Source organism: Hylobates moloch, unplaced genomic scaffold (genome assembly GCF_009828535.3).
Source record: "Hylobates moloch isolate HMO894 unplaced genomic scaffold, HMol_V3 SCAFFOLD_9, whole genome shotgun sequence".
Lineage (NCBI taxonomy): Eukaryota > Metazoa > Chordata > Mammalia > Primates > Hylobatidae > Hylobates > Hylobates moloch.
This window is the reverse complement of record NW_026652284.1, coordinates 32,984,308-33,012,000: the sequence shown is the minus strand read 5'-3', so window position 1 is coordinate 33,012,000 and position 27,693 is coordinate 32,984,308. Positions and strand designations below refer to the sequence as shown.

At 38.9% G+C, this 27,693-nt stretch overlaps 1 protein-coding gene across 9 annotated transcripts in view; it reads right to left on the bottom strand.

Moving 5' to 3' along the window:
* Positions 1–27,693, bottom strand: part of ARFGEF1 (ADP ribosylation factor guanine nucleotide exchange factor 1) — a 169,642-nt gene that overhangs the window by 112,504 nt on the left and 29,445 nt on the right. For all 9 annotated transcript variants that reach the window (XR_009214822.1, XM_058443929.1, XM_058443930.1 and 6 more), the window contains 6 exons: positions 16,583–16,613; positions 15,380–15,536; positions 13,369–13,515; positions 10,614–10,793; positions 6,032–6,308; positions 2,247–2,357 (listed from right to left, as the gene is read on the bottom strand). Coding sequence is in view for 8 of the 9 variants with exons in the window: in XM_058443929.1 (XP_058299912.1) it covers positions 2,247–2,357; positions 6,032–6,308; positions 10,614–10,793; positions 13,369–13,515; positions 15,380–15,536; positions 16,583–16,613 (903 nt within the window). In the remaining variant the exon portion in view is untranslated. The remainder of the gene's footprint in view (positions 1–2,246; positions 2,358–6,031; positions 6,309–10,613; positions 10,794–13,368; positions 13,516–15,379; positions 15,537–16,582; positions 16,614–27,693) is intronic.

The window sequence follows — 27,693 nt, the reverse complement described above, 5'->3', positions numbered from 1 at the left end:
GGGGTAACCTGTCATTATGTACCAATTTATATGATGTAATATTAAGTACTAATATCACTATGCAGTATTTTTGCCAAATATGTTTAATCTAAACTAATCATGTAGATGACAGTCTCAATCTACTCATATAGGATGGTAAAGAAACCATCTAATAAATCCAAAATTTGAAATATTCTACAAGGCAAAAGATTCTTCAAAAAAGCAAATGTCACGAAAGTTCAGGGGAAAAATCAAGAGGATTTGTTTTAAACCAAAGAGACAGATAAGCAAATAAGAGTGTACCCAGGTTGAGTTCTGGATTTAGAAAAGAAAAAAAAGGATATAAGACACATTTTGGGAAAACTAGGAACACTGAAAAATATATGTATATTAGATATTCTTGAAATCGTGTTAATTTCCCTAGGTATGAAAATGGAATTGTGCTTATGAGAATGCTCTTATTTGGAGAAGATATATGCTGTGAGGTATTTACAGGTGAAATGTCATGATGTATACAACTGATTTTCAAATGGTTCAGCAAAGACACATACATTATGTGTATGGTATTTAAAGATACATAAAGTAAACATAGCAAAATCGTTAACCATTAGTGAATCCAGATGAAGGACACAAAGGTGTTCACTGTACCTTTTTTTGAACTTTTCTCTGGGTTTGATATTTTTCCTAAGTAAAAAGTTGCAGAAAAATGAAAACTTTCACTTCAGACTCTGTATTCTGCTAGGTGCTAGTGAATTTTTTTTTAGTAAAGGGTCAGATGATAAACATTTTAGGCTTTAGAGGTCGTACAATCTCTACTGGAACTATTCAACTTTACCTATGTAGTGCAACAGAAGACCTCTGTAGGCAGTATAAAAACAAATAAGCATGGCTGTGTCACAGTACTATTTTACATACAAAAATAGGTAGTGGGTTGAATCTGGCCCACAGGCCATAATGTGCCAACTCCTTAACTATACTATTATATGTTTAAAGAATGCACGGGCATGTACTGCTATTTTTTCTTCTCTATTTATTTTTTAATATATATTTTAAATTCATACTCTTCGAACCATGGTCTCTTCTTCAGTCTCTACCAGTTCCCACTTGGTAATCTCATGGCTTCACTATTAATTTTAACAGAATGACTCCCATCTATAGCACCTGCCTTGGCAACTCTTGAGCCAGAATTTTATTTTCCATTATGTATTTCATAATCATTTCCACACGGATGGCCAACCTGAAAGTCAAATTCAGTATACCAAAAGTAAATAAGTGCCCTTTTCCCCAAGTGACTTATCTTCCAAGATGATTCAATTGTACCAATAGTACCACCATCCACCTGTCCATTTAGGCTCAAAAACTGAAACACTACCTGTGCAGAAAAGAGGTAACATAGCAGGCCAGAGACTGCCTATCCTTAGAAAGGCCTACTTGCAAGACTGGCCTTTGGCCGGCACCCAGGAACCTATATTTTGGGAGGGATCCCACTATTCCCAGAACTGATAAAAGTGACTCACTGTGTTAAACTGTACAAAGAGTGTAATTTATGCTAAACACCAACCTTCCTTCTGGTAGCCTGGAATTTTGGTACAGGCTAGGTGCCTATATAACAGCCCCCAATAAAAACCTTGGGCCCTGAGTCTCTAATGAGCTTCGCTGGTAGACAACACTTCACAATTTGAATTAAGAGAATCTGTATGACTTCACTGAGAGAAGACATTTGGAGCATGTACCTGATTTTCTCCAGGCTTCACCCCATATTCCTCTTCCTGTTGATGATTCTGCTTTGTACTTTTTCACTAATAAATCATGCAGTGAATACAACTATATGCTGGGTCCTGTGACGGCTTCCAGTGAAATCACCAAACCCTGGGGTAATTTTGAGGGCCTCCGACACACTTTATTTTCTCTTCTTTACCTACTTAATCAGTTACAAAGTCTTCTTGATTCAATATACATTATATCACTTATCCATATTTTTGTCTCCATTTCCATGGTTTCTGTCCTATCCAGGCTTTGATTACTGTGCTGGTATCCTACTGGGAATTCCTATTTCCAGACTTAGCTTCTTAAAGCATAGTTCTGGGTCATTTCATTTCATTTGTTCTAGAATCAAGGCCAAAATCCTAAATGTGGAATTTATAACTTTCCATTGGTTGGCTCCAAACGTTTTAACTTTGCCCTTTCTATTCCAGACATTACAAAGTCTCCACAGTCAGATGAAATCCCACAGACAGAGTAAAATAATTTTGAATGAAGTATACTACCTCCAACAACAATGTTCACCATTTCTTCTACAATGTTCTGTACAATGTCTTGTGGCTTTTCCTCACAATCATGGTTTTCTCCATCATATAACACGTCATTTTTAGATAATGCTTTAAAAGAAGAAAAATTCAACAGAACATTATTTTAACTTTTTGGAAGCTTTTTACTAAATATTTATGATGAAAAACTCCTAAACCATGAGGAATAAAAGAAAAACAATCAAATAGATAACATGAAATTAGAAGCAAGTATATGCTAAACCTTCAAAATTTATACCAAAACTTAAATATTTTCCAAATTCAAGTCAATTTCAATAATGATTCATTTGACAAGCTATTACATTATTACACTTAACTGAATTTTCTAGATTAGTCCTTTAAGAACCAAAACTTCAAAAAGTATTTTAAATGAAACATTTCTAACATGTCCTACAGATGCTTACTTATACTTAGCACACACATTACACTATCCCTTATCAAATATACTGAATGTAATTAGGCTGGGTGCAGTGGCTCATGCCTGTAATTTCAGCAATTTGGGAGGCCAAGGTGGGTGGATCACCTGAGGTGGGGAGTTGGAGACCAGCCTGGCCAACATGATGAAACCCCATCTCTACTAAAAATACAAAAATTAGCCAGGCGTGGTGGCACACGCCTGTAATCTCAGCTACTTCGGAGGCTGAGGCAGGAGAACCGCTTGAACTCGGGAGGTAGAGGTTGCAATGAGCTGAGACTGCACCACTGCACTCCAGCCTGGGCGACAGAGCAAGACTATGTCTCAAAAAAAAAAAAAAAAGTAATTAAAGCTTGTTTCGATTACTTAGGCTCATCAATAGTAAGATCAACATTGTACTCTATGGTGAGGTCCCTGAAGAAGCATCTGGGCCTTCCCCAATACTTTCTGGCTCTTCCTATTTTTTCACCAACAGAATCTACATATCTAATGTAAAACTAAATTTAAGAAGCTAAAAAAGAATTCATTGTCCAATTTAATGTAAAAAAAAAAAAAAAAAAAAAACCAACAACAGATAACTGCCAATCGAACTTCTGAATAGCTAAGAGAAACTGATGAAATCTGATGTTCCGGATAGCTTGCATAGTCTATTGCAGAGAAAAACAGGAATTCCACTGGGCTTTTAAAAATGTTGAAAATACGTCAAAGCAGCTCAACTATCACTTTAGAATGCCTTGGGATTCAAAACACTGTCTTGAGCTACCATTCTACACCAAAGGGCATCAGACAGCATATTAGGTGGTGGTGCTGCAGTTTCAACTCCTTGAACCTTCCCACTACTATGAAGGACCACTACAGCTGAGCACAGGGGGTCACACCTGTAATCCCAGCACTTTGGGAAGCTGGGTGGGAGGATCACTTGAGCCCAGGAGTTCAAGACCAGCCTGGGCAACACAGTGAGACCCAGCTGCTACAAAAAATTTAAATATTAGCTGGGTATGGTGACACCTGCCTATAGTCTTAGCTACTTGGGAGGCTGAGACGGAAGGATCGCTTGCGCCTGGGAGGCAGGCAATGACCCATGATTGTGTAACTGCACTCCAGTCAGGGTGACAGAGCAAGACCCTGTATCCAAACAAAAAAAAAAAAAAAAAAAGGAAAAAAGGACCACTACTTATAATAGTGGCTTCTAGGTGCCTATCCTCCCTATAATTTCACTTCTACTAATTTACTGTCTGTAGTATCCTAAAAATACTGAATGCCACAAGAGAAAACCAGATAAATATGCATGTAAATGAGCAACCTTATTTTATAAAATATCCAAATAAAAATAGCATTTAGAGTCTTCTGTGAATAAAAACATAAATGTCTTGAAAGATAATTTTTCTGCCATTCTTAATAGTTTTATTTCCATGCTCTAGTTGGCTAAAATTACCTCAAGTCTGAAAACTAGAGTTTCAAAGTAACTAAATATACATAACCACTATCTAAAAGTGTACAAAATGACTAGTGAAGAGTCAATTTTCACGTAAGTATCTGAAAGAAACAACAGATAACAGTGACTAATATTTATTACATGTAGAAAGTGCTTAGAGAAGTTAACTATTATGTCCAAAGTCACGCAGCTGGTAAGTGACAGAGGTGTGCTCCAAAAATGCACTCTGAACCAATGGCTGTCAAGCAGAATTTTCATTTATATCAGCTATTGGGAGAAAAACATCTTTAAGGCCAAAATAATCATGACAATCCCACAGGAAACTATGTCTTTCTAACTCTATATTCTACAAGGCTTCTACAGCGGTACCTCACACACGGCAGATGCTTCCATTCCTTGGGTCTTAGTCCATGTTGTTTCCTTGGTTGGAAAATTTCCTACCCCTATCTATCAAGATTCAACTAAAATATCACCACTTTCTCTACAAAGAAATTTCCTAACTCTTCTCAGCAGAATTACTTCGTGCAGGGCATTTTTAGGACACCTATCACATATTATACCTTATTTATGCTCACTTGACTTCCAGGTATGCTAAGATCACACTAAAAGCAGTGGCTGTATCTCCATCTTCTTTTTACCCTCAAGTCCTGGCATGGTGCCTAAGACACAGTATGCTCAATGAAGGTTTGCTAAATGCATAGATATATAAACAAAAGAATAAATAAAGTCCCAGCTTTACTAGAGATTAGCCCTTTGAATCTGCCCCTTTATAAGCTCACAGTGAAAGCAGGGGAAATTTTGGCAAGGGCAGGCTAGACAAATGTAAATCACTTAAGTGGTATGGATTCACTATTAGCTTCAGTACTATGAATGCTTAGCTTATCGAAGTCATCCTTTTTAAAACAAATAGTAAAGTACTATTTTTAAAAGCATGTCTCTCAGAAAGCTGGGGGAAAAATGTAAAAAGGCACGTATTCATGCCATTACTAAGTTTTGGAAAAGGCATGGTTTAAAAAAAAAAAAAATCAAGAGCTGAAAACATATTATAAAAGTCCTTCCTCACAGTGAAGTAAAAACACAGACTTCAGATGAACTGTAACTGACTCCTAACATGCTAGTTCTAGACAACCACACTGGAGAGGCAACAGAATTCCCATCATTTAAAAATGACATCAAGCTAAGGAAGGGCAACGGGAGAACAACACAAACTCTCTGGTAGTTTCACAGAACAGCTAAAGCTGAAAACAACATTTAGGAAAAAAATAACTTCATGGGATTATTTTTACAGAGAAACAAATTTGTAAAATAAATATAATTTTTATAATCTTATAAGTGTTTTCTTATAATATACACTTAAAAAATCAGAACACCTCAATTTTAGTGATTACTATGCATCATGATTTTAAAAAATGAAAATTTTTGTCTATCAGTTGGTTACTCAAAAACTTTGTTTTCATATTTAATTTCTGTACTTTTTTTTTTTTTTACCATAATCATATTTTTAAAACTGGTAATGATTTTTTAAAATTTTCAGTCATATTCCAGAAAACCTTACTAGGTCACTTGTTTGCTATGAAACCAATCTTAAGAAAACTGAAATTCCTATATAACATTTAACGGACATTTACGACCCTCTTTAGAAATATATCTGAGCTCCAAAGGAAATCTATAAATCATACTGCTCATGAGATGCTAATAAATGCAAAGTATCATTCATAGATATCTTATAGGTTAGAGTCAAATTAACTTTACCACCTACAATGACGAAAGTCCACAATTACCACAATGTGTCTGACACACTTATTAAATCATATTATCCTTTCAACACTTCTTCATCAAAACTCATTCCTACACATTTCCCTTAACACACACCCCAAACCCCCTTTTCAAGATTACTTTCAGCTGCAGTTGCCTGATCAGCTTCAGTCTGTTCATTTTCTGCACTGGAAATATCAGATCCATTTTCAGGCTCTGTGTCATCTTGAAGACTTTTATCTACATCATTTGTATGGAGGTCAAGGTCCCCTTCGTGTTCTTGGGATATATGATCAACAGTCTGAGGTGGCAAGTATCTAAGTTGAGGTGATTCAGGCTCGTGATGGCTTACTGGAGACTGTAACAGATGATGATGCTGCCGATGCCTTTCTTTTTCCATTTGTTTTGCTTCCTGTAACTGGAAATAAATAAAATTTCCAATATTAGTAAAATAAGTTGCTTAAAATTTGGAAGGATAATGTTACCTCCAACAATCCTTTCTATAAGGTGCCATTCTCTCTATGCTTGGAAATTAAAGTTTATCAGAAATGGAGAACATAAACTATACTAAAAACAATGAACAATGTTTACTTCTTAGGTGGCTGGCAATCGGCACATAAGAACAGAGTCAAGACTTTCACTATATAGCATTTTCACTGTATTTGGTGTTTGTATGAATGAAACACACACACACATTCACTTTTGCTTAAACATACAGAATGAAAGTCTATAAAAATACATAAGAAGCTAGTACTAACAATTACCTACAGAGGGTAGAGATTAGGCAATAAAATGGGAAACAAGAGTGGGAGGCAACTTTTCAGTGTTTATCCTTCTGGAGCATGTTCTTATGTCACCTTGTCAAATATCTTTTAATAAAAAAATTAAAATTACATTTAATAGAATTACAATGAAGGCTTAAATCACTCTGCCTACCAATCTAATAATTATGAAAAAAACTATATCTACAAATGTCTGAATTTTATTTTAGAAAAACTGTCATTATTATGTATATAATACTATCTGTAAAACTGGCTCACAAAATGTTAGAAACATTAACAACTGGGATCACAAGATTTCATTTTTTAGCACTTTATTGCTTTCATACATCTCTTTTGGTCCTCAAGACCTGATAAGAATGAGTCTCACAGAATTAATTTCCACCAAGATAAATCTTATACAGTACCAAATATGAACATTTCATATTCTCCAGTAATATTCCAGGTTAGGTGGAAATGCCAGAATTACATAAATTTATAAAATAAGTTTGAATTAAAGGATTTTAATAATAAAGTCTGACAAAATTTGCTTTGTAGGGAGTTTTATTTTGTGGGGGAAGGGGAAAATTAAGGTTACCAGTAGCTAATATCAAAGAATTCAACACCTGGCTTAGAAGATTTTAGCCAGTGTGGAAGTTAAGTCATCTGTATCCCATTTCCCCTTATTTTCTCTCCCTCTTTTCCACCTTTTCTATAATTATCCATAGCACAGAACTAAATACCCTTTGTAACACAATACATGTTCATAGCCTTTATCATAATTCAGTTCTACAGTTGTTTAAGGGAAACTCTGCCTCAAATATTCGTAAGATCTTCAAAGGTTAATAGTCAAGTCAGTTTTGCTCGTCACTGTGTAAGTGAGGCCTAGCACAGTGCCAGGAACATATAAGGAACTTAATAAAAATCTGTTAATCAAATCAAACCAATAAAACTTCATTATTAAAAAGTGACAAAAATACTTTATGTCCTCAAAAAAAAGCAACAAAACCACTGTTTGTGGCTGCAAAATATTAGAAATAAATTAATGCCACTACAGAGGAGAGTGACTTAATAGATAACAGGCTATACTATACCCTAAGGTACTATCATCTATAAAAAAGAATGAGGAAAGTCTTTAAGGACTGATATGAAATGCTTTCTAGGACATACTGCTCAATGATAAGAACAAAATACAAAAGAGAATGTATAGCATGTGTGGTAGCTAGCCTTCAAGATGGTCACCAATGATGTCCACCTCTCAGTTTTCACTCCCTTGTATAGTCCCTTTCCACAATGTACCGGTGTGACCGCTTCTGATTATAAGGTAGACATGTGGCTTCCATCTTACATTCAAGGGGTGGAAAGAAGGGAAGAAGAGGAATGCAGTGGTAGGAATTAGGAGGAATTGGTACTTTTCTGAGTAGACCTTCTGTAAAGCTCTGACTCTTAAATCGCAGTAATGTTTTACATACCTAAAAAATAAGTAAGTACAGTTCACCCTCTGTGTATCCATGGGTTCTACATCTGTGGATTCAACCAAACAGGGATTTGAAATACTGATGGCGGAGGGAAAGAACGGCCGTGTCTGTACTGAACAAACATGTACAGACAACTTTTTTTTTTTTGGTCATTATTCCCTAAACAATACAGTATAACAACTATTTACAAAGTATGAGGTATTATAAGTAATCTAGAGATGATTTAAAGTATACAGAGGATCTGTGTAGCTTATATGCAAATATTACACCATTTTATAAAACAGACTTGAGTATCCACAGATTTTGGTATCCATGGGAGGGCCCTGGAACCAATCTGCCGTGAATACTGAGGGATGACTGTAATTAAAACTAACCAGGATGTGACGAATACCAAAAATGAAAGGCAGAGAGTAACAAATGAGTCTAACTATTATCACAAAGGAATAGCATTACCCTATTGCAGAGTGTGGGGAAGAAAGGAACTAATCTAAGTAACTAGAAAATAATATTTTGAATGGATAAGGCTAAAGACAAAAAAACCTGAATATAAATGCTATAACCTACTTAGTAAATTTGTTTCTCACACTAGTAATGATTAGCAATTCTAAAACTAATGGGTATAATAGGATTGAACAATGTATTTAGAATACAAAAGCCATATTTCTCATTGTTTAGAGAAAGAAGTTTACAAATAAAGGGAGAAGACTGAAATGAACCCTGTATTGTTGCACTGTAATCAGAAATATCAGTATGAACACATGGTTTTATTACCTACATATGGAAAGCCACATACAGGTGTGGGAATTGAGTGGGACGGAAGGGATAGTATATAAACATGTATTTCCTAACTCTATCTGCTGAGAGGCCTAGAAGCAACAACACAGAGTGACAATGAATACAACTAGCACTCAGATTTTGGTTTCTAAATACCATTCTCCAATCAAAAGAGCTACAGCTCCTTATTGAAGTGGCTGATTCCAAGGCTGAAGCTGGGAAAATTCAAAATGAGCCTGGAACATCTTGAGAATCCAGAAAGCATGGAAGTACTCAAAAAAGGATGGGAGCTGGTCACAAGGACACAGGGCCAAAACTGTAATAATTTGGGCAACAAAATAAGTAACTGTAGCACACATTACAACCATAAAATAAAATAAATATTTGTGATTACAGATAGATATAAATAATTGAATAAATAAATTAAGGGAGAAGAAATACAATTAATAAATACAGAAGAGAGAAACAGGAAACTCATTAGGGAAATGCCACAATAATTAACTGTTGCCAACAAGATCCACTGATAGATACCAAAACTGAGGAAGTGGGGGGAGGATCTGAGGAGAAACAGAGTATTTGCACAGTCTTAAAATATCTCCCCAAAGATATTTATTAATTGCAAAAGAAAAACTACTAACTTCACAGTGGAGGAACCTGACAGATAACTACCTTAACCAAGTGATCAAGGTTAACATCACCAATGCTAAGATATATCAACATCATGAACTCCTAACAAAATGCACTGAAAAGGACACAACACTGTTTCAGAGATATTCTGGCAAAAAATGCACAACCTCATTCTAATCATGAGAAAACATCAGAGAAAGTAAACTGAGGAAAATTCAACAAAATAAATTATTAGTATCCTTTTAAAAACAGCAAGATCATGAAAAAGATAAGGAAAAGTTGAGGAACTCACAGACTGGAGAAGACTAAGACATAAGAACTAAATGCATACTAAACACAATGTGGGATCCTGGGTCAAATCTTAAAACATTAGTGGGAAAATTGGTGAAATTCAAGTAGGGTCTGTAGTTAACAATATTGTACCAGTGTTAATTCTGCTTTTGATAATTGTACTATGTAGGTATGTAAGTTAACTGCATTAAGGGAAGCAGGATGAAGGGTAAAAGGGATTGCTCTGCAAAATTTTTGCAACTTTTCTCTACATTTAGAGTTCAAAATAAGAAGCTTGATGTTGATTTTTAATAGTGAAGACCTATGCAATTAAGAACAATTCTCTAGTTGCTGATCTCTTAACAATCAACCTGAAGCAGTTTAAAGTATAAGGAATATCATGCCCCTTTATCATATGGGGGGAAAAATGTATTTCATCAATACAGAAATATACTTTTTTAAGGCTTAATGAACAATTTTATTTCAGATTAGATTAAGTATTTTATAGCTACATTGCACTCTACTAAGCTTGAATGCAACAAAAGTATTAATTCATAAGTACTTCCACAAGGAAGATGGCAATCAGAATATTTCACATTCTATTTGTGAACAACTAAAAATACTTTGTCCAAAGTCAGTAAACCTTAAAACAAAACAAAATAAAACACAATACCACAAATCTTCAGTAAGTGGAACTGTAAATAAAAGACATTCTTTTCTACAGGTACAAAGATTTCACTCTAATTACTGTAAACTCCTTTCTATATTTAATGCCTGTTGTGTTCTATACAATCTCTCTCTTTTTAAAATACTTACTGCTTGGTTTTCCATGCGTGCAAAGATAACATTTAGCATCTGAGTGAGAGTAGCTTTGGCTGTTGTCTGATTGATGAGATTTTTGCTTGCTAAGTAGATATTGTAACATGTTCTCACAGCTTGCAGTACAGTCCCTTCATGAATTTCTATGTGTTGTGATGTTACTGCAGTAAGTAAAGCCTTTAAGAAAAAAAAAAAAAAAAAGGACAAAGTTAAAGAGATTTTCTTTTTTTTTTTTTTGAGACAGTCTTTCTCGCTCTGTCACCCAGGCTGGAGTGCAGTAGCGTGATCATAGCTCACTGCAGCCTTGAACCCCTGGGCTTAAGTGATCCTCTCGCAGCAGCCTCCTGAGTAGCTGGGACTACAGGTGAGCACCACCACACCTGGCTAATTTTGTTTTATTTTTCTGTAAAGATGCAGTCTCTCTTTGTTGCCCAGACTGGTCTCACTCCTGGCTTCATGCCAGCCTCCCACCTCAGCCTCCCAAAGTGCTGGGGTTACAGGCATGAGCCACCACACCTGGCCTCAAAGTGATTTTCTGCATCTAGAGTTTCAGCACAAAAATTAAGCATTTTCGAATTATAATTAAAACTTTCAGAAACAATTACTGCTTGCGGGTAGTATACACAGAATTTCTACTGGCCTTGAATATATCATCAACTGTTAAAATATTTGATGTTTTCCTCACTGTGGCAGTAGTTTCCACATAATCTGAAAACCATTTAACTGATTTGTTTCAACCAAGGTTTCATTTAAATGAAAATACTATTTAATTTACTAAAATGCACAGCATGAAAGCTGTTACAGCAGAGCACAGATATGTCACATGAGATATCTGTTGAACTAGACCATCAACTTGGGAAGATACACGTTGTGTCTTATTTGCCTCTAAATTTTTCTGAGATCTTTTTTAACAGACTGAACTCAGTAATTGTGCTGTTGTTGTTATTGTTGAAGAGGTTTATAAATGTTTTAGAATAAAGTATTTAAAATAATCCTAAAGTAGCTGGACATAAGTGCTCCAGCTACTTGGGAGGCTGAGGTGGGAGGATCATTTGAGTTAGGGAGGTCAAGACTACAGTGAGCTGTGATCATGCCACAGCACTTAGCCTGGTCAACAGAGTGAGACTCTCCCAAATTAAAAAACAAATTCCCAAGGCAAATACTTCAATAAAATGAACAAATTTAACCTATGTGAATTTTCACATATTGGGTTACTTCCAATTTCTCAAGAGCAAAGACTCTTTATCTTTTGTCTTCTTTATGTTGTACAATGCTATGCAGAGTGAGCATTAATGGGCATTATCTTAAACCATAAATGACATGAAACTATACATGATAGGTCAAAATGATCAACCCTTTTTTTCTTTTTTGAGACAGGATCTCACTCTGTTGCCAAGCCTCAAGTGCAACGCAGTGAACACGGCTCACTGCAGCCTCAATTCCTGGGCTCAAGTAATCCTCCCACCTCAGCCTCCTGAGTAGCTGGGACCACAGGCACACATCACCATATTTGGCTAATTTTTAAATTATTTTTTGTAGAGACAGGGTCTTGCTGTGTTGCCCAGGCTGGTCTCGAACTTCTGGGACTAAGCGACCTTCTTGCCTTGGCCTCCCAAAGTGCTGGGATTGCAGGCATGAACTACCATGACTAGCATTTTTTTTTTTTTAGAATAATTATATGGCTTCTGAAGTAAACACAACTATAAAACTGAAAGGCTCCAAAAGGGCTGTATTCACACATGAAAGACCACTTCATATATACATGTAAAAACAATTTCGAAAATACTGTACTATATGTAGCACATGAAAATTTTACTGTTATAAAAACATACCACCACTACCATTAGCAATAACATTAAGAACTCAGTATCTGTAACAGAATGAAAACATTACTAATTTTTCTCCAAAGGAATTCAATCAAACAGGTACATTACAGCACGAACTCAGAACACGGTTTTGCTGAGCAAGTTCAATAGATGGATGGGCGCAAGGATATCAGGAGAGTTGGCGGACAAGTAGTGTCCACCTGGTGATTCATGAGTTGAGAGGACAGGCTATGAAAGGTCCAACAGTACAGAAGAAACCAGAGGGGTCAGAGCTTTAAGAACTACCCTAAAGCTTGATGGATGGAATATATATATATATACATGAAAAACATGCCAGGAACAGAAAAACTCTGGAAGACTCTAGGGTCTAAGTCTAAACTGAGACCTTCAAAAGAAGAGATATGGAACATAGTTTTCCTCTAACAAACTCTTGGCATACAGCATTAAAATCTCCTATTATGGAGTCTAGAAAGCATCCAAATAACCTCTTTTTCTTTTCTTGAGACTGAGTTTCACTCTGTCGCCCAGGCTGGAGTAGAGTGGCATGATCTCGGCTCACTGCTACCTCCGCCTCCCAGGTTCAAGTGATTCTCCTGCCTCAGCCTCCTGAGTAGCTGGGACTACAGGTGCCCACCATCATGCCCAGCTAATTTTTTTGGTATTTTTAGTAGAGTATTTTTAGTAGAGATGGGGGTTTCACCATGTTGGCCAGGCTGCTCTCAAACTCCTGACCTCAAGTGATCTGCCCAACTTGGCCTCCCAAAGTGCTGGGATTACAGGCATGAGCCACTGTGCCCGGCCTCAAATAACCTGTATTATAGCTGGAATGCACATAAAATGATCTTTCCTAATGTTTTAAAGTGAAAGGCATCTGAATTTTGAAGATATAGATTATTAATAACAATTTTACTTTATATAATAATTACCTTTATTATCTGCAGCTGAACTCCTTCATCTGTCTGAGGGCCCTGAAAGCAGCCACATATTGTTTCAATAATTCTATCAATTAACTTTTTGCCTGGTGTTGTACTATCTGGAGCATTGCCAGTCAAGTGCCCATAAGCAATAAGTTTCTAAAATGGAGAAAGAAAACAAAGATACTAAGTAAGGTAACAATTATTATATATACTAATGCAATATATATTAAAATTACAGTATACAATTGAATATACATAAAAATTTTTACACAAAAACATAAAGGTATTATCAAAGCCAAAGCTATACCAACTTTTTCTGTAGAAACTTTATTCATATAAATATGCAAAGTTATTTATACTTGTAATAATCATAAAAACAGAACAATAACCACAATAAAACCATCAGGTAATATTTTGAGAAAGCCAGGCCTTGGAGAACCTGTCTCTGATGAGTTAGAATTGCTTACTGTGACTGGGCGCAGTGGCTCATGCCTGTAAGCCCAGCACATTGGGAGGCCTGCTTGCCTGCCACATTGTCAGTCCACATGGGGTGGACTGCTTGAGCTTCGGAGTTCGAGGCCAGCTGGGCAACATGGGGAAAACCCATCTCTACAAAAAATAAAAAATTAGCTGGGTGTGGTGGTACATGCCTATAGTCCCAGCTACTCAGGAGGCTGAGGTGAGAGGACTGCTTGAGCCTTGGGAGGTGGAGGTTGCAGTAAGCCGAGATTGTGCCACTGCACTCCAACCTAGGTGACAGTGAGACCTTGTCTCAAAAAAAAAAAAAAAAAAAATTGCTTATTGCTTTCCACATAAACAAGGTTTTATTGATACTGCTTTTGTGAAAATTATCTTCATGCTTTTAAATGACCCCCAATCTCTTTCCAAATGATTCATCAATATGTATAAAACCCAGTTTCCATATACTACCTGAGATAAATCATAGATTTGTTCATTCATCATTATCAGTATACCTGGGAGGAAGGCTTTACATATTATCATTCTAATTTTCCAGTGAAAACAAGATCACAAATCAGATGAACTTATCTTTAACCTATCCTTAAGGACAAATCATATGGTCTTTTCCTAGCCACTGAATTACAGTTGAATACATATAATTCCCAAATAGTGAGAACATCTGAAAAGAGAAGTATTCCTCTATTTAGAAATTTGTCTTACAAATATAGTATCTATGAAGATCCTCTGTATATGTGTCAAACAGGGCAACAGAGTTTAGAAATTTATCTGACATAAATGACTGCCATTGCTAAAGTATAGCAGTTAAATATTGAATTATATTAAGCTGCCAATATTAACCTATTGCTTCATATAAAACAGCAGATACTGGCCAGGCACAGTGGCTCACGCCTGTAATCCCAGCACTTTGGGAGGCCAAGACAGGCGGGCAGATCACTTGAGATCAGGAATTCAAGACCAGCCTGGCCAACATGGTGAAACTCTGTCTCTTCAAAAAAAAAAAAAAAAAAAAAAAAATTAGCTGGGCATGGTTACCCACACCTGTATTCCCAGCTACTCGGAAGTCTGGGGCAGGAGAATTGCTTGAACACAGGAGGCAGAGGTCACAGTGAGCCAAGATTACACCACTGCACTCCAGCCCAGGCAACAGAGCAAGACTCTGTCTCAAAAAATTAAAAAAAAAAAGAGCAGACACTTAGAAAAATTATTTGCAAATGGTGATGTATGTAAAGTCAGCAGCAGGTTAAAAGTATTACGGGTCTTGTATTTCACTGATGAGAAGAGACCAAATCAACACTTTTCATTATTGATAATCTCAGTAAAGATTTTATATCCCACTAAGTTAATGATTGTTATTATTAAACTAGAAACATCTTTTTGCAACGATTATTATCTGTCTTAAATATAAAAAATCACTTGGTTTTTTTACCACAAAAAAGAGTATTCAAAGCTTTCATGGAAATGCCTGAATCGTCAACATGAGTAATGTTTTAGAAACACATTCAAAGTACACAGTTTTTAGAAAGTGCCATTTTACACATACCTGTAAGCAATCTAGAGATGTACTAACTATGCGGGGACATTTGGACTGGCATGCCAACTCAAAAGGCAAGAAGTACTTGTCTGCTTCAATAAAATTTGTCTTTGATTTCACTGGTGGAAGGGTGCTTGATCCAGCTTTTGCTTCTCCATGAGGAGGACTAAATGAGAAAGAAAAGTCTGATTATAGCATATCACATTTATAATATTGATGATAAACCCATGTAGAAACACAGAATTTCAGTTCTAAAAGGAACCTTGCTAAACCAGTCTTCTATCTTCCCATATTTCAAGAGGAAACCCAAGCCCAGAGAAGTGAAGTGGTTTGCCACATGGTCAAAAGCTAGTGGCCAAAGCTGTGACTAAACACAAGACACTGAAATCTTGTCTGCAAAACTGGTCTACCAAAACCATAAAATTCAAGGTGCTTCTATTACAGAAATATTTTGTCACTTAACAAATTTGGTATCATAATACCTTAAAAAGCAATGGCCTTTCTATTTGTCCTTAAGTCAAAGTGAGTTTTTTTAGTTATTCAATATTGTCCTAAAAAGGCCAACACTATCAAAAAACCCAGTAATTTTTCCAAATATGAATCAAAGTCTTTAAGACTCTGAAGCCTATCTTACGGTATTTCAGAAGTATCTTTATATACTTATTTATATGAGAATCTTTTTGTATTTTTAAGTATGCTTAGAGCAGAGTCTGGTGGCTCATGCCTGTAATCCCAGCACTTTGGGAAGCTGAGGTGTGTGGGTCACTTGACTCCAGGAGTTCAAGACCAGCCTGGGAAATATGGCAAAATCTCATCTCTACAAAAAATTAGACAGGCATGGTGGTGCTCGCCTGTAGTCCCAGGTACTCGGCAGGCTGAGGTGGAAGGATCACTTGAGCCTGGGAAGCAGACGTTGCAGTGAGCTATGATCACACCACCGCACTCCAGCCTGGACAACAGAGTGAGACCTTGTCTCCAAAAAAAATATGCATACATTTTTATAAATATATATAAAAACAGGTTTTAAGAAATATAATTGTATTTATTGTTTTTATATAATTATATTTCTTAAAACATATTTTTAAAGTTGATTTTACTATAAAACTCACATGCAGAAAATCTGCCACACTAAAATACAGATGACTATATTATTTTGACCAAGACTGACAAGTTTGAAAATTATTTTTACTAAAGAAAAGAAATCCCACAAACCTCTGTTTTTCGGTTTCCGCTTTTATTTCCTCTGAGGGGAAAAAAAAGAAGCATACATTAGAAAACTGGACAGCAGAAAGACTGAGTAATTTCATGTTTTATAAACTCATTTGGAACTTCTACAAAAAGTTGGAAAGAATGCAAATTTAATAAAAATTAGGTGCTAAAATTGTTTCATCTAAATTTTTTAATTTACACAAATAATATAAAACTATATGAATAGGTACATTAACAAACGTAAGGATAGGTGAAATTACAGATTATTAATTCCAAACGCATTTCCCATTTCTCAAAGCATTTCCTTTTTTGTCAAGTAACTAGTTATATTAAGCAGAAGCATTAATATTAAGAACAGGGCCAAGTTCAGTGGCTCATGCCTGTAATCCTAGTGCTTTGGGAGGCCAACGCAGGAGGATCACTTGAGGCAAGGAGTCTGAGATCAGCCTGGGCAACAAAGACCCCATCTCTACAAAAAAAAAAAAAAAAAAAAAAAAATTTAAATCAGCTGGGCATGGTAGTGTACGCCTGCAGTCCTAGCTATGTGGGGCAGGGGGTTGAGGTGGGAGGGTCCCTTGAGCCCAAGAGTTAAAGGTTACAGTCAGCTATAACCACTAGACTCCACTACACTCCAGCCTGGGCACAAGAACAAGACTCTGTCCTTCCACCAAAAAAAAAATCACAACAGAATAATGTGTATGCTATACTGAAGTCACAAAATATATGGCAGATGTTTGGGGACAGGGGGAGAAACACCTCAATGCACCGACCTTGTGATTACCCCAGGGAGATTATCAGACCAGAACTATAACTTCTTAAGTATGTTTGTGCATTGATATTTAACTAATTTTTCTATTTATGACTATACAAGGCCCTATAAAATACACACGCTCAATTTAATGGGAAATTTTCCCTTTCACTATTTATACTATAAGGTATCAGATAAATTAGACAAATCCTGCCTGTAATAGAAGACCCTTAAATTTAATTGGCTGAGCACAGTGGCTCATGCCTGTAATCCCAGCACTTGGGGAGGCCAAGGTGGGCGGATCACCTGAGGTCAGGACTTCGAGACCAGTCTGGCCAACGTGGTGAAACATCGTCTCTACTAAAAATACAAAAATTAGCCAGGCGTGGTGGTGCATGCCTATAACCGCAGCTACTCGGACGGCTGAGACAAGAGAATCACTTGAACCTGGGAGGTGGAGGTTGCAGTAAGCCGAAATCACACCACCATCCTCCCGCCTCAGCAACAGAGTGAGACTCCATCTCTTAAAAAAAAAAAAATTTATTTATATATTGGGGAATCTGGCTAATTGACTAAATCTGCTTGAAATTTGGAAGAAAGGTATTCAAATGTGTGCCAAGTACTACTACAGTTTACATATACTAAACTTTTTTTTTTTTTTTTTTTTTGAGATGGAGTCTCGCTCTGTCGCCAAGGCTGGAGTGCAGTCTACGATCTTGGCTCACTGCAAGCTCCGCCTCCCGGGTTCATGCCATTCTCCTGCCTCAGCCTCTCCAAGTAGCTGGGACTACAGGCGCCCGCCACCATGCCCGGCTAATTTTTTTTGTATTTTTTTAGTAAAGACGGGGTTTCACCGTGTTAGCCAGGATGGTCTCGATCTCCTGACCTCGTGATCCACCCGCCTCGGCCTCCCAAAGTGCTGAGATTACAGGCGCTCTGAGCCACTGCGCCCGGCCTACATATACTAAACTTTACACAGACTATTACACTTTACATGCAACTAATGTATTTATGTTTGACAACAAACCTATGAGGTGTGTACTATTATATCTTCATTTTAAAGACTGGAAAATTGAGGAAGAGAGGTTGAATAACTTGTCCAAGGGCTGCATGGCTTGGACGTATAGCTAACCAGGTTTCAATATTAGGTAATCTAACTACAGATTCTGGTTTATTAACCATTCTATCATATAGGTGTATCTGAGAAACTGAACAAACTATGCTAAATTGGGGTATGATAAACAACTACTGGCCTATACATTATTATTTAACACTATCACTGACTGAGCATCTTTCATGTACCAGATACTGTATTAAACCGTTTAAAATGCAACTTTGACAAATCACCTTGCTATACAATTTCTACAATTCATTCGCACAATCCATACAACTTATTCATACAATACATACAAATTTACTCACTGCCTACTGTGTGCCAGGCATCTGATGTTCAGTATTTCAGTTTAGTTTTCTGTGAACCAAACCCCTTTCCATTTTATTACTGGTAGAACTAGAAGGCAGATAGTGTAAAAATATTATCTGCAGCTATTTAAAATACTACTTTAATAAAGGTTCACAATGATATTTAAGATCTGTATATCAGTTACTAAAATTGCACGGTTCACCAACAGATACAATCAAAAATAATCTAAATCACTTTGAAATGTATGTGTGGGCTGGGAGCAGTGGCTCACACCTATAATCCCAGCACCTTAGGAAGTCGAGGCACATCGATCACTTGAGGTCAGGAATTCGAGACCAGCCTGGCCAACATGGTGAAACCCCATGAAATACAAATATTAGCCGGGCATGGTGGTGCATGCCTGTAGTCCCAGCTACTTGGGAGGCTGAGACACAAGAATCACTTGAACCCAGGAGGCAGAAGCTGCAGTGAGCCAAGATTGCGCCACTGCACTCCAGCCTGGGCGACAGAATGAGACTCTGTGTCAAAAATAAATAAAATAAAATAAATGTATGGATAAGAAGGAAATGCTGTGTTGACTGACCTAAATCGTCATAAAATAATTTAAGTATTTTTCATTTAAAAAAATTATCATTATTTAAGAGGGTGAGATACTACTACAAACCAGTAAGGAGGAAAAAAGGCAAGGCAGGGGAAGAAGAGGAGGTGGCAGTTTTTGTATAAGGTGAATTCCCATTTATAAAATAATTACAGAATAGGATATTCTAGTTAATTATACACTAACTAGGAATATCAGAGGAAGTGAAACATTTTAAAGAGCACTGTGTTTTGATACCAAATATCACTAAATAACTGTGAGCATGAGAAACAACTCTAACTTCACTACTAGATTATAAAGGTTCCTTATATTCTAAAACATGGGTGAACAAAAGCCTACCGTACGTTTTTGTGCAGCTCACAAGTGGAAGAATAGTTTTTACAGCTGAACATCTGCAATCAACTTGATAGGGAAACTAAGGATCAGAATAAATAATGGCCAGTTCTAAGGCCAGATAACTGATAGGCAGTGATCCAGAAACCTGTTTCTCTAGTCTTTTTGTTTGTTTTTGTGAGATAGAGCTTCGCTCTTGTTGCTCGGGTTCAAGCGATTCTCCTGCCTCATCCTCCTGAGTAGCTGGGATTACAGGCATGCGCCACCACACCTAGTTAATTTTGTATTTTTAGTAGAGACAGGGTTTCTCCATGTTGGTCAGGCTGGTCTTGAACTCCTGACCTTGGGTGATCAGCCCACCTCGGCCTCCCAAAGTGTTGGGATTACAGGCGTGAGCCACCGCGCCCAGCCACAAATGGATAGTTTTTAATAAACACATTAGAACCTACACATCCAAAGCATTGTCTCCTTCAAAGCAATAACTGTGGGAGCCTATATATCAATTACCATAATGCTGCCAGTATTCAAAAATACTTATGGAATTCATCTTTTTGTGCTTCTTTCCTGCTTGCCTCCTCCTTTTAAATGAATAAACTCACAAAGGAAAGTTATCTAGAAAGAGAATCAAACCAGCCACCAATTAATCACAAGTAGCTTTGAGCCAAGTCTGAAGAATGGAATGTGACTACAAAACAAAAGTTCAGTATTTCTGTGATCTGTCTCAAACTGCGTGTGTGCAAGCACTGTTCTAAGAAAAGCTGGTGACAACAGGTATGAGTAAATGTAAATTCCATGGACAAGGAAGAAGAATGGAACAATCTCATTAATCTAGTAGGGCAGGGACGTGTTAGGAAGAAAAGGGGTTCTGGCTTGCATAACTGGGTAACAGAGGTACTTAGCCACAATGCCATTTTCTCAATGTGCAGTAGAGTTGGAGGAGTAGGAGTGAAGAAGAGTTAATGGTCATGTTTCATTTTAAGTAACTGTGGGATATTCAAGTGGCAATATTCAGCAAGAATCAAGATTTATGAATTTGAAAATTGGGAGAGAGGGTAGCCGACTATATTTCCCAAAACGACTACTATGGTATTCGCCATACCACGTGTTCTTCTACATAGTGACCTTGCCACCAGGAGATATTCTAATTCCCCTCCCCTTAAATCTGGGCTGGCCTTAGAGATTCATTTATAACCAACAAAATGCAGTGGAAGTGACAGTGAACAACAGCTGAAGTTAGGTCAGAAAGGCCAAGCAGCTCCTGCCTGATTCTCTTATAATAGAATACTGGCTTTCCAGGCACCCTCCTCTTGGAGCCCAGTGGCCCTGTTGTGAGAAGCCCAAGCCACTTGGAGGCTACATAAAAATAATTCCGTCACCAGTCCCAGCTGAGCCCAGCTTTCAAAGTCATCACCATCCAGGCACCAGACATGTAAGTAAAGATGGCTCCAGAGGATTCCAGTTCCTGGCCATTCACATCTCCCTCAGTCATTTCAGTTTGCCCAGCTGAGGCCCCAGACACTGTGGAGCAGCAGCATGCCCCATCTGAATTCCTGACACACAGAACCTGTAAGCATAATAAAATGATCACTGCATTACACCACTAAGTCTTAGGTGGTTTATTATACAGCGATGGATACCTGGAACAGGAAAAGTTAAGGAGGCTTAGAGAGAATGGGGTTTGAAATAACTTCTTGGCAAATGGGAGAGACAGCTATCTAGAGGTACAAAAGGATTGCCAGGATCATGGAAAGCTCTTTTAATGTGCTGTGAAAATCTAGATAAGGAAACCACATGGTTAACAGATATAGAGCTTAATAAAATGCAGCTAGGGCTTTGTCCCCTAAATCAATTCCTTTGTAATACGCCTGGCAATCCCTGACTCCTCCCCTCAAGATGGAGGCTGAACTTCACTTCTTAAGTGAAATATTCCACAGCCTCAGCCTCTCGCCCATTTGCCATTCTCACTCATCATCCCTGCTTATGTGCTCCCACAGAAACAAGGACCTATTTTTATAAGGCACTTATTTATAAAGCACTGAGATTATTTGCTTATCTCTGATTCTGAGCTACCTGAATGCAAGGAAATTTATTAATTTATTATTTTAATGGACACATATTAATTGTATATATCATATATTTATGGGGTACAATGAGGTGTTTTGGTACGTTTTTACTACATGGAATGACCAAATCAAGCTAATTAACAAATCCAACTCACATACTTTTAATTGTAAAAACATTTAAAATCTACCTTTAGTAGTTCTGAAATATATAATGCATTATGACTTATTACAGTCACAGTAGCCAAGATATTGGAGGCAACCTAGGTGTCCATCATCAGATGAATGGATAAGGACAATCTGATAAATATACACAATGGAATACCATTCTGCCTTAAAAAGAAGGAAATCCTGTCATTTGCAACAACATAGGCAAGATATTACACTAACTGAAAAAACGGAAGATATTATGCTAAGTGAAAAAAGGCACAGAAAGACACGATTTTACTTGTATGTGGAATCTAAAAAAGTCAAACTCATAGAAGTAGAGTAGAATGAGGGTTACCAGAGGTTAGAGGAGGTACATAAATGGAGAAAACAGAGATAGCGATCAAAGGATACAAAATTTCAGCTAGACCAGAAGAATAAGCTTTAGTGATCTGTTACATAGACAGGGACATTTTTCATTCTTCTTTGCATTCCTAGCATCCAGCACAGCGTGAGTTACATAGTACGCAGACATTTAATAAATGCTACCATATTCTGGAAAACTAAAAGAGAAAGAAAAAATACCATCTTGTTCTTCTTTGCTATTTTCTTTCCTTTTCCTTCGCATACCTTCCCTACTTATGATTATTACATAAAACATTGTGTCCGGAATTGGTGGGTTCTTGGTCTCACTGACTTCAAGAATGAAGCCGCGGACCCTCGCGGTGACTGTTACAGTTCTTAAAGGCGGCGTGTTTGTTCCTTCTGGAGTTTGTTCCTTCTGATGTTCAGATGTGTTCGGAGTTTCTTCCTTCTGGTGGGTTCCTGGTCTCGCTGGCTCAGGAGTGAAGCTGCAGACCTTCGCAGTGAGTGTTACAGCTCTTAAGGCGGCACGTCTGGAGTTGTTCGTTCCTCCTGGTGGGCTCGTGGTCTTGCTGGCTTCAGGAGTGAAGCTGCAGACCTTCGCGGTGAGTGTTACAGCTCATAAAAGCAGTGTGGACCCAAAGAGTGCGCAGTAGCAAGATTTATTGCAAAGAGCGAAAGAACAAAGTTTCCACAGTGTGGAATGGGACCCCAGCGGGTTGCCACTGCTGGCTTGGGCAGCCTGCTTTTATTCTCTTATCTGGCCCCACCCACATCCTGCTGATTGGTAGAGCCGAGTGGTCTGTTTTGACAGGGCGCTGATTGGTGCGTTTACAATCCCTGAGCTAGACATAAAGGTTCTACACGTCCCCATCAGATCAGTTAGATACAGAGTATGGACACAAAGGTTCTCCAAGGCCCCACCAGAGCAGCTAGATACAGAGTGTCCACGGGCACACTCACAAACCCTGAGCTAGACACAGGGTGCTGATTGGTGTGTTTACAAACCTTGAGCTAGATACAGAATGCCGATTGGTGTATTTACAATCCTTGAGCTAGACATAAAGGTTCTCCAAGGCCCCACCAGAGCAGCTAGATACAGAGTGTCAATTGGTGCATTCAAAAACCTCAAGCTATAGACACAGGGTGCAGATTGGTGTGTTTACAAACCTTGAGCTAGATACAGAGTGCCGATTGGTGTATTTACAATCCTTGAGCTGGACATAAAGGTTCTCCACATCTCCACCAGACTCAGGAGCCCAGCTGGCTTCACCCATTGGATCCTGCACTGGGGCTGAAGGTGGAGCTGCCTGCCAGTCCCGTGCTGTGCACCCACACTCCTCAACCCTTGGGTGGTCGATGGGACTGGGCACTGTGGAGCAGGGGGTGGCGCTCGTCGGGGGGGCTCGGGCAGCACAGGAGCCCATGGAGGGGGTGGGAGGCTCAGGCATGGCGGGCTGCAGGTCCCGAGCCCTGCCCCATGGGAAGGCAGCTAAGGAACGGTAAGAAATCGAGTGCAGCGCCGGTGTGCTGGCACTGCTGGGGGACCCAGTACACTCTCCGCAGCTGGCCCGGGTGCTAAGTCCCTCATTGCCCGGGGCTGGCAGCTCCAAGTGCGGGGCCCGCCAAGCCCACGCCCACCCGGAACTCCAGCTGGCCCGCAAGCACCGCGAATAGCCCCGGTTCCGCTCGCGCCTCTCCCTCCACACCTCCCTGCAAGCTGAGGGAGCCAGCTCCCGCCTTGGCCAGCCCAGAAAAGGTCTCCCACAGTGCAGTGGTGGGCTGAAGGGCTCCTCAAGTGCCGCCAAAGTGGGAGCCCAGGCAGAGGAGGCACCAAGAGCGAGCAAGGGCTGTGAGGACTGCCAGCACACTGTTACCTCTCAACATCAGGGCAGAAAGTGACACTGTTCCTAAAGCCATCAGTTTTGAGTTTATACAAAGTGTGACCTCTACTTAGATTCGTAAGTTTTTAAACAATTTAACTGGTTAGAAGAAACAAATTATGAAGCCCAAGTGATTTGGAGAAAAAAATACTTTTTGCTCATCAGCATCAGAGTCTCAGATACAGGTGTGTTAACTAGCCTCTTTTTTCAAACAAAACAAAATCTTGTGAATGGTCTTAATCAATAGTTTCCCAATGTTTCTGACTGCAAACCACTATCCTGGATCCCAGAAAACACCTACATATATATTATGAAAATGAAAATTTAATTATTATCCTTGTTATTCTGGGATATATTTTCATTTTCTATTCTATTAAAAACCAATCATAATACTAGCCATTAGCCACAAAATTGACTTCACGATCAAACTTTGGGTTGTAACCACTAATACAAAATACTTTGGTATTATATACAAACCTATAGATTCAGCTGAGCAAACCCAAACAGGATAGAAATCCAAGTTAAGACACATCAGAATCAAACCCCAGAAAACTAAAGACAATCTTGAAAGCAGGTAGAAAGAAATGACATAATATCAATAGAAGAAAAATGATTACAGTGACAGTGGATTTCTTATTGGACACTATGGAAGCCAATGGGGGCTGTGGCACATTTCCAAGAGCTGAAAGAAAAGATCTGTCACCTAAAGTTATATAGATAATCTGTGAAAAATCCTAAAGGAATAAAGGTAAAATCAAGATCTTCTCAGATGAACAACAACAACAAAAAAAAACCTGTCACCACAAGATCTATCTTAAAAGAATAAAGTTCTTCAAACATGAAGGAAATCGTAAGTTTTGAAACACTGTGAAGAATGGGAAGTGTAAAAATATGGAAACACATAACACTATTCTCCTCTTGAGTTTTAAAAATTATGTTACATATTTAACACAAAAAATAAAACACTGTCTTATGTGGTTCCTAATGTATACAGAGAAACTATTTAAGACAATACTATAGAGAGGGAAGATAAAGGACCTAAATGGAGCTAAGGTTTTTCTACAGGTTACTCAACTGGTAAAATGCTGACATCAGTATACTGTGAAAAGCTATGTATGAATAATGTAATGCCTAGTACAACCACTAAAAATCAAATATAAAGAGATACACTCAAAACTCCAGCAGAACAATCAAAATGGAATTCTAAAAATTTTTCAAGAGGTCCACATAAAGGCATGAAAATGGACAATGAAAAATAGAGGGAACAACAGAAAGCAAAAGTAAAGTAGCGGACTTATGCCCTTATATATAAATATTACATTAAATATAAAAGGTCCAAGCACAACAATTAGAAGACATTTAGCTGGGTGTGGTAGCGTGCACCTAGAATCCCAGCTACTTGGGAGGCTGAGCCAGGAAGATCACTTGAGCCCAGGAGTTCATTTTTTGGATTTCCTTGCACTGGGCTCCGCCTTTTTCTGGTCCTTCCCTGATAAGCTTAAGAATTAACCTCCTGAATTCTTTTTCAGGTAAATCAGGAATTTCTTCTTGGTTTGGATCCACTGCTGGTAAACTAGTGTGATTTTTGCGGGATGCTGACAGTCCTAGTTTTGTCATATTACCAGGGTTGGTTTTCTGGTTCCTTCTCACTTGGGTAGTCTCGGTCAGAAGAAAGGTCCAGGGCTGAAGGCTGTTGTTCAGATTTTCTGTCCCACAGGGTGTTCCCTTGATGCAGTACTCTCCCCCTTTTCCCATGGATGTGGCTTCCTGTGAGCCAAACTGCAGTGATTGTTGTCTCTCTTCTGGGTCTAGCCACCCAGCGAGTGTATCCAGCTCTGGGCTTGGTACTGGGGCTTGTCTGAACAGAGTCCTGTGATCAGCCATGGATACCAGTGCCAGTTCCGGTAGAGGTGGCGGAGGGTGCAATGGACTCCATGAGATTCTTAGCTTTGATGGTTTAACGCTCTATTTTTGTGCTGGTTGGCCTCCTGCCAGGAGTGGTGCTTTCCAGAAAGCATCAGCTGTAGTAGTGTGGAGAGGGACCTATAGTAGGCAGGGCCCTAGAACTCCCAAGATTATACACCTCACCCTTTGTCTTACACTATCAGGGTGGGTAGGGAAGGACCATCAGGTAGAGGCGGGGCTAGGCGGGTCTGAGCTCAGACTCTTCTTGGGTGGGTCTTGCTGTGGCTGCTGTGGGGGATGGGAGTGAGATTCCCAGGTCACTGGAGTTGTGTATCTAGGAGGATTATGGCTGCCTCTGCTGAGTCATCCAGGTTGTCAGCGAAGTGGGGGAAAGCCGGCAGTCACAGGTCTCACCCAGCTCCCATGAAAACTGAAGGGTCAGTCTCACTCCCACCTTGCCCCCTGCAACAGCCCCAAGTCTGTTTCCAGGTGAAGGGCAAAAGGAGCTTGAAAACTTGCCTGACGCTTTCCGCCTCCCAGCTGCTAAAGAAAAGGGCTTTAGTTCTTTCCCTGACTGTGAAGTCTACAAGCCCCGCCGCAGATGGATTCCAGCCCTCCCGAGTTCTGACTAGGAGGCTTCTCATTCAAATTGTTACAAAATTCAGCTAGAGAATTCCTTCTCCCTGTGGAGTTTTACCCCCTGCTCCTCTAGCCAACCTCCTGATGGATCCCTGTGATGCCAGGCAGGAATGGGCTGCTTGGGGACCCAGCAAGCTCCCAGGGCCTTTCTGCTGCTTCCTCTACCCCTGTATTTCACTTGGCTCAACTAACTTGACTCAGCTCCAGGTAAAGTCAGAAACTTCTCCCGCAAACAGATCTTCAGCTTCTCCAGTGAGGCTGTGTGTTCCGGAGAGGAGGGTCTTCCTTTCCCACTTCTGCAGTTGGGGCACTCACAGTATTTGGGGGCCAGGGTGGGCAGAAATCTCCCGGGTCCTGCAGAAGCAGTCCACTTCCTTCAGAGGGTCTGTGGGTCCTCTCAGGATTGCTGGTTTGTTCTTGCAGTCGATCTGGAGCTAAAATTCACAATGCAAGCCTCTGCATGCTGCTCTGTCCAGAGCTGCAATCTAGTCCTGCCTCCTGTCCTCCATGATCCCAAAATCTTTGAGCCCAGGAGTTCAAAAGCAGTCGGGGCAACATAGCAGGACCCCAACTCTATAAAAAAATTTAAAAATTAGCTGGGTGGGCATGGTGGCATGTGCCTGTAGTGTCAGCTACTCAGGAGGCTGAGGCAGGAGGACTGCTTGAGCAAGCTGTGATCACACCACTGCACTCCAACCTAGGCGACAGAGCAAGACCCTGTCTCTTAAGAAAAAGAAAACACACATACCCACACACCTATATGATATAGTAGGATGAAAGTAAACAGATGGAAAAAGATATCAAAAGAAAGCAGGCGTGGCTGTATTAATATCAGATAAAGTAGAACTGAAAACAAAAAATGACCAGAACAAAAGACACTACACAATGATAGAAGGGTCAAATACATCAAGAATACAAAGTAGTCCTAAATGTGTATATAACAAACAGCTTCAAAATAACATGAAATTCAAATGGATAGAACTAAAAGGAGAAACAGACAAATCTGCTATTTTAG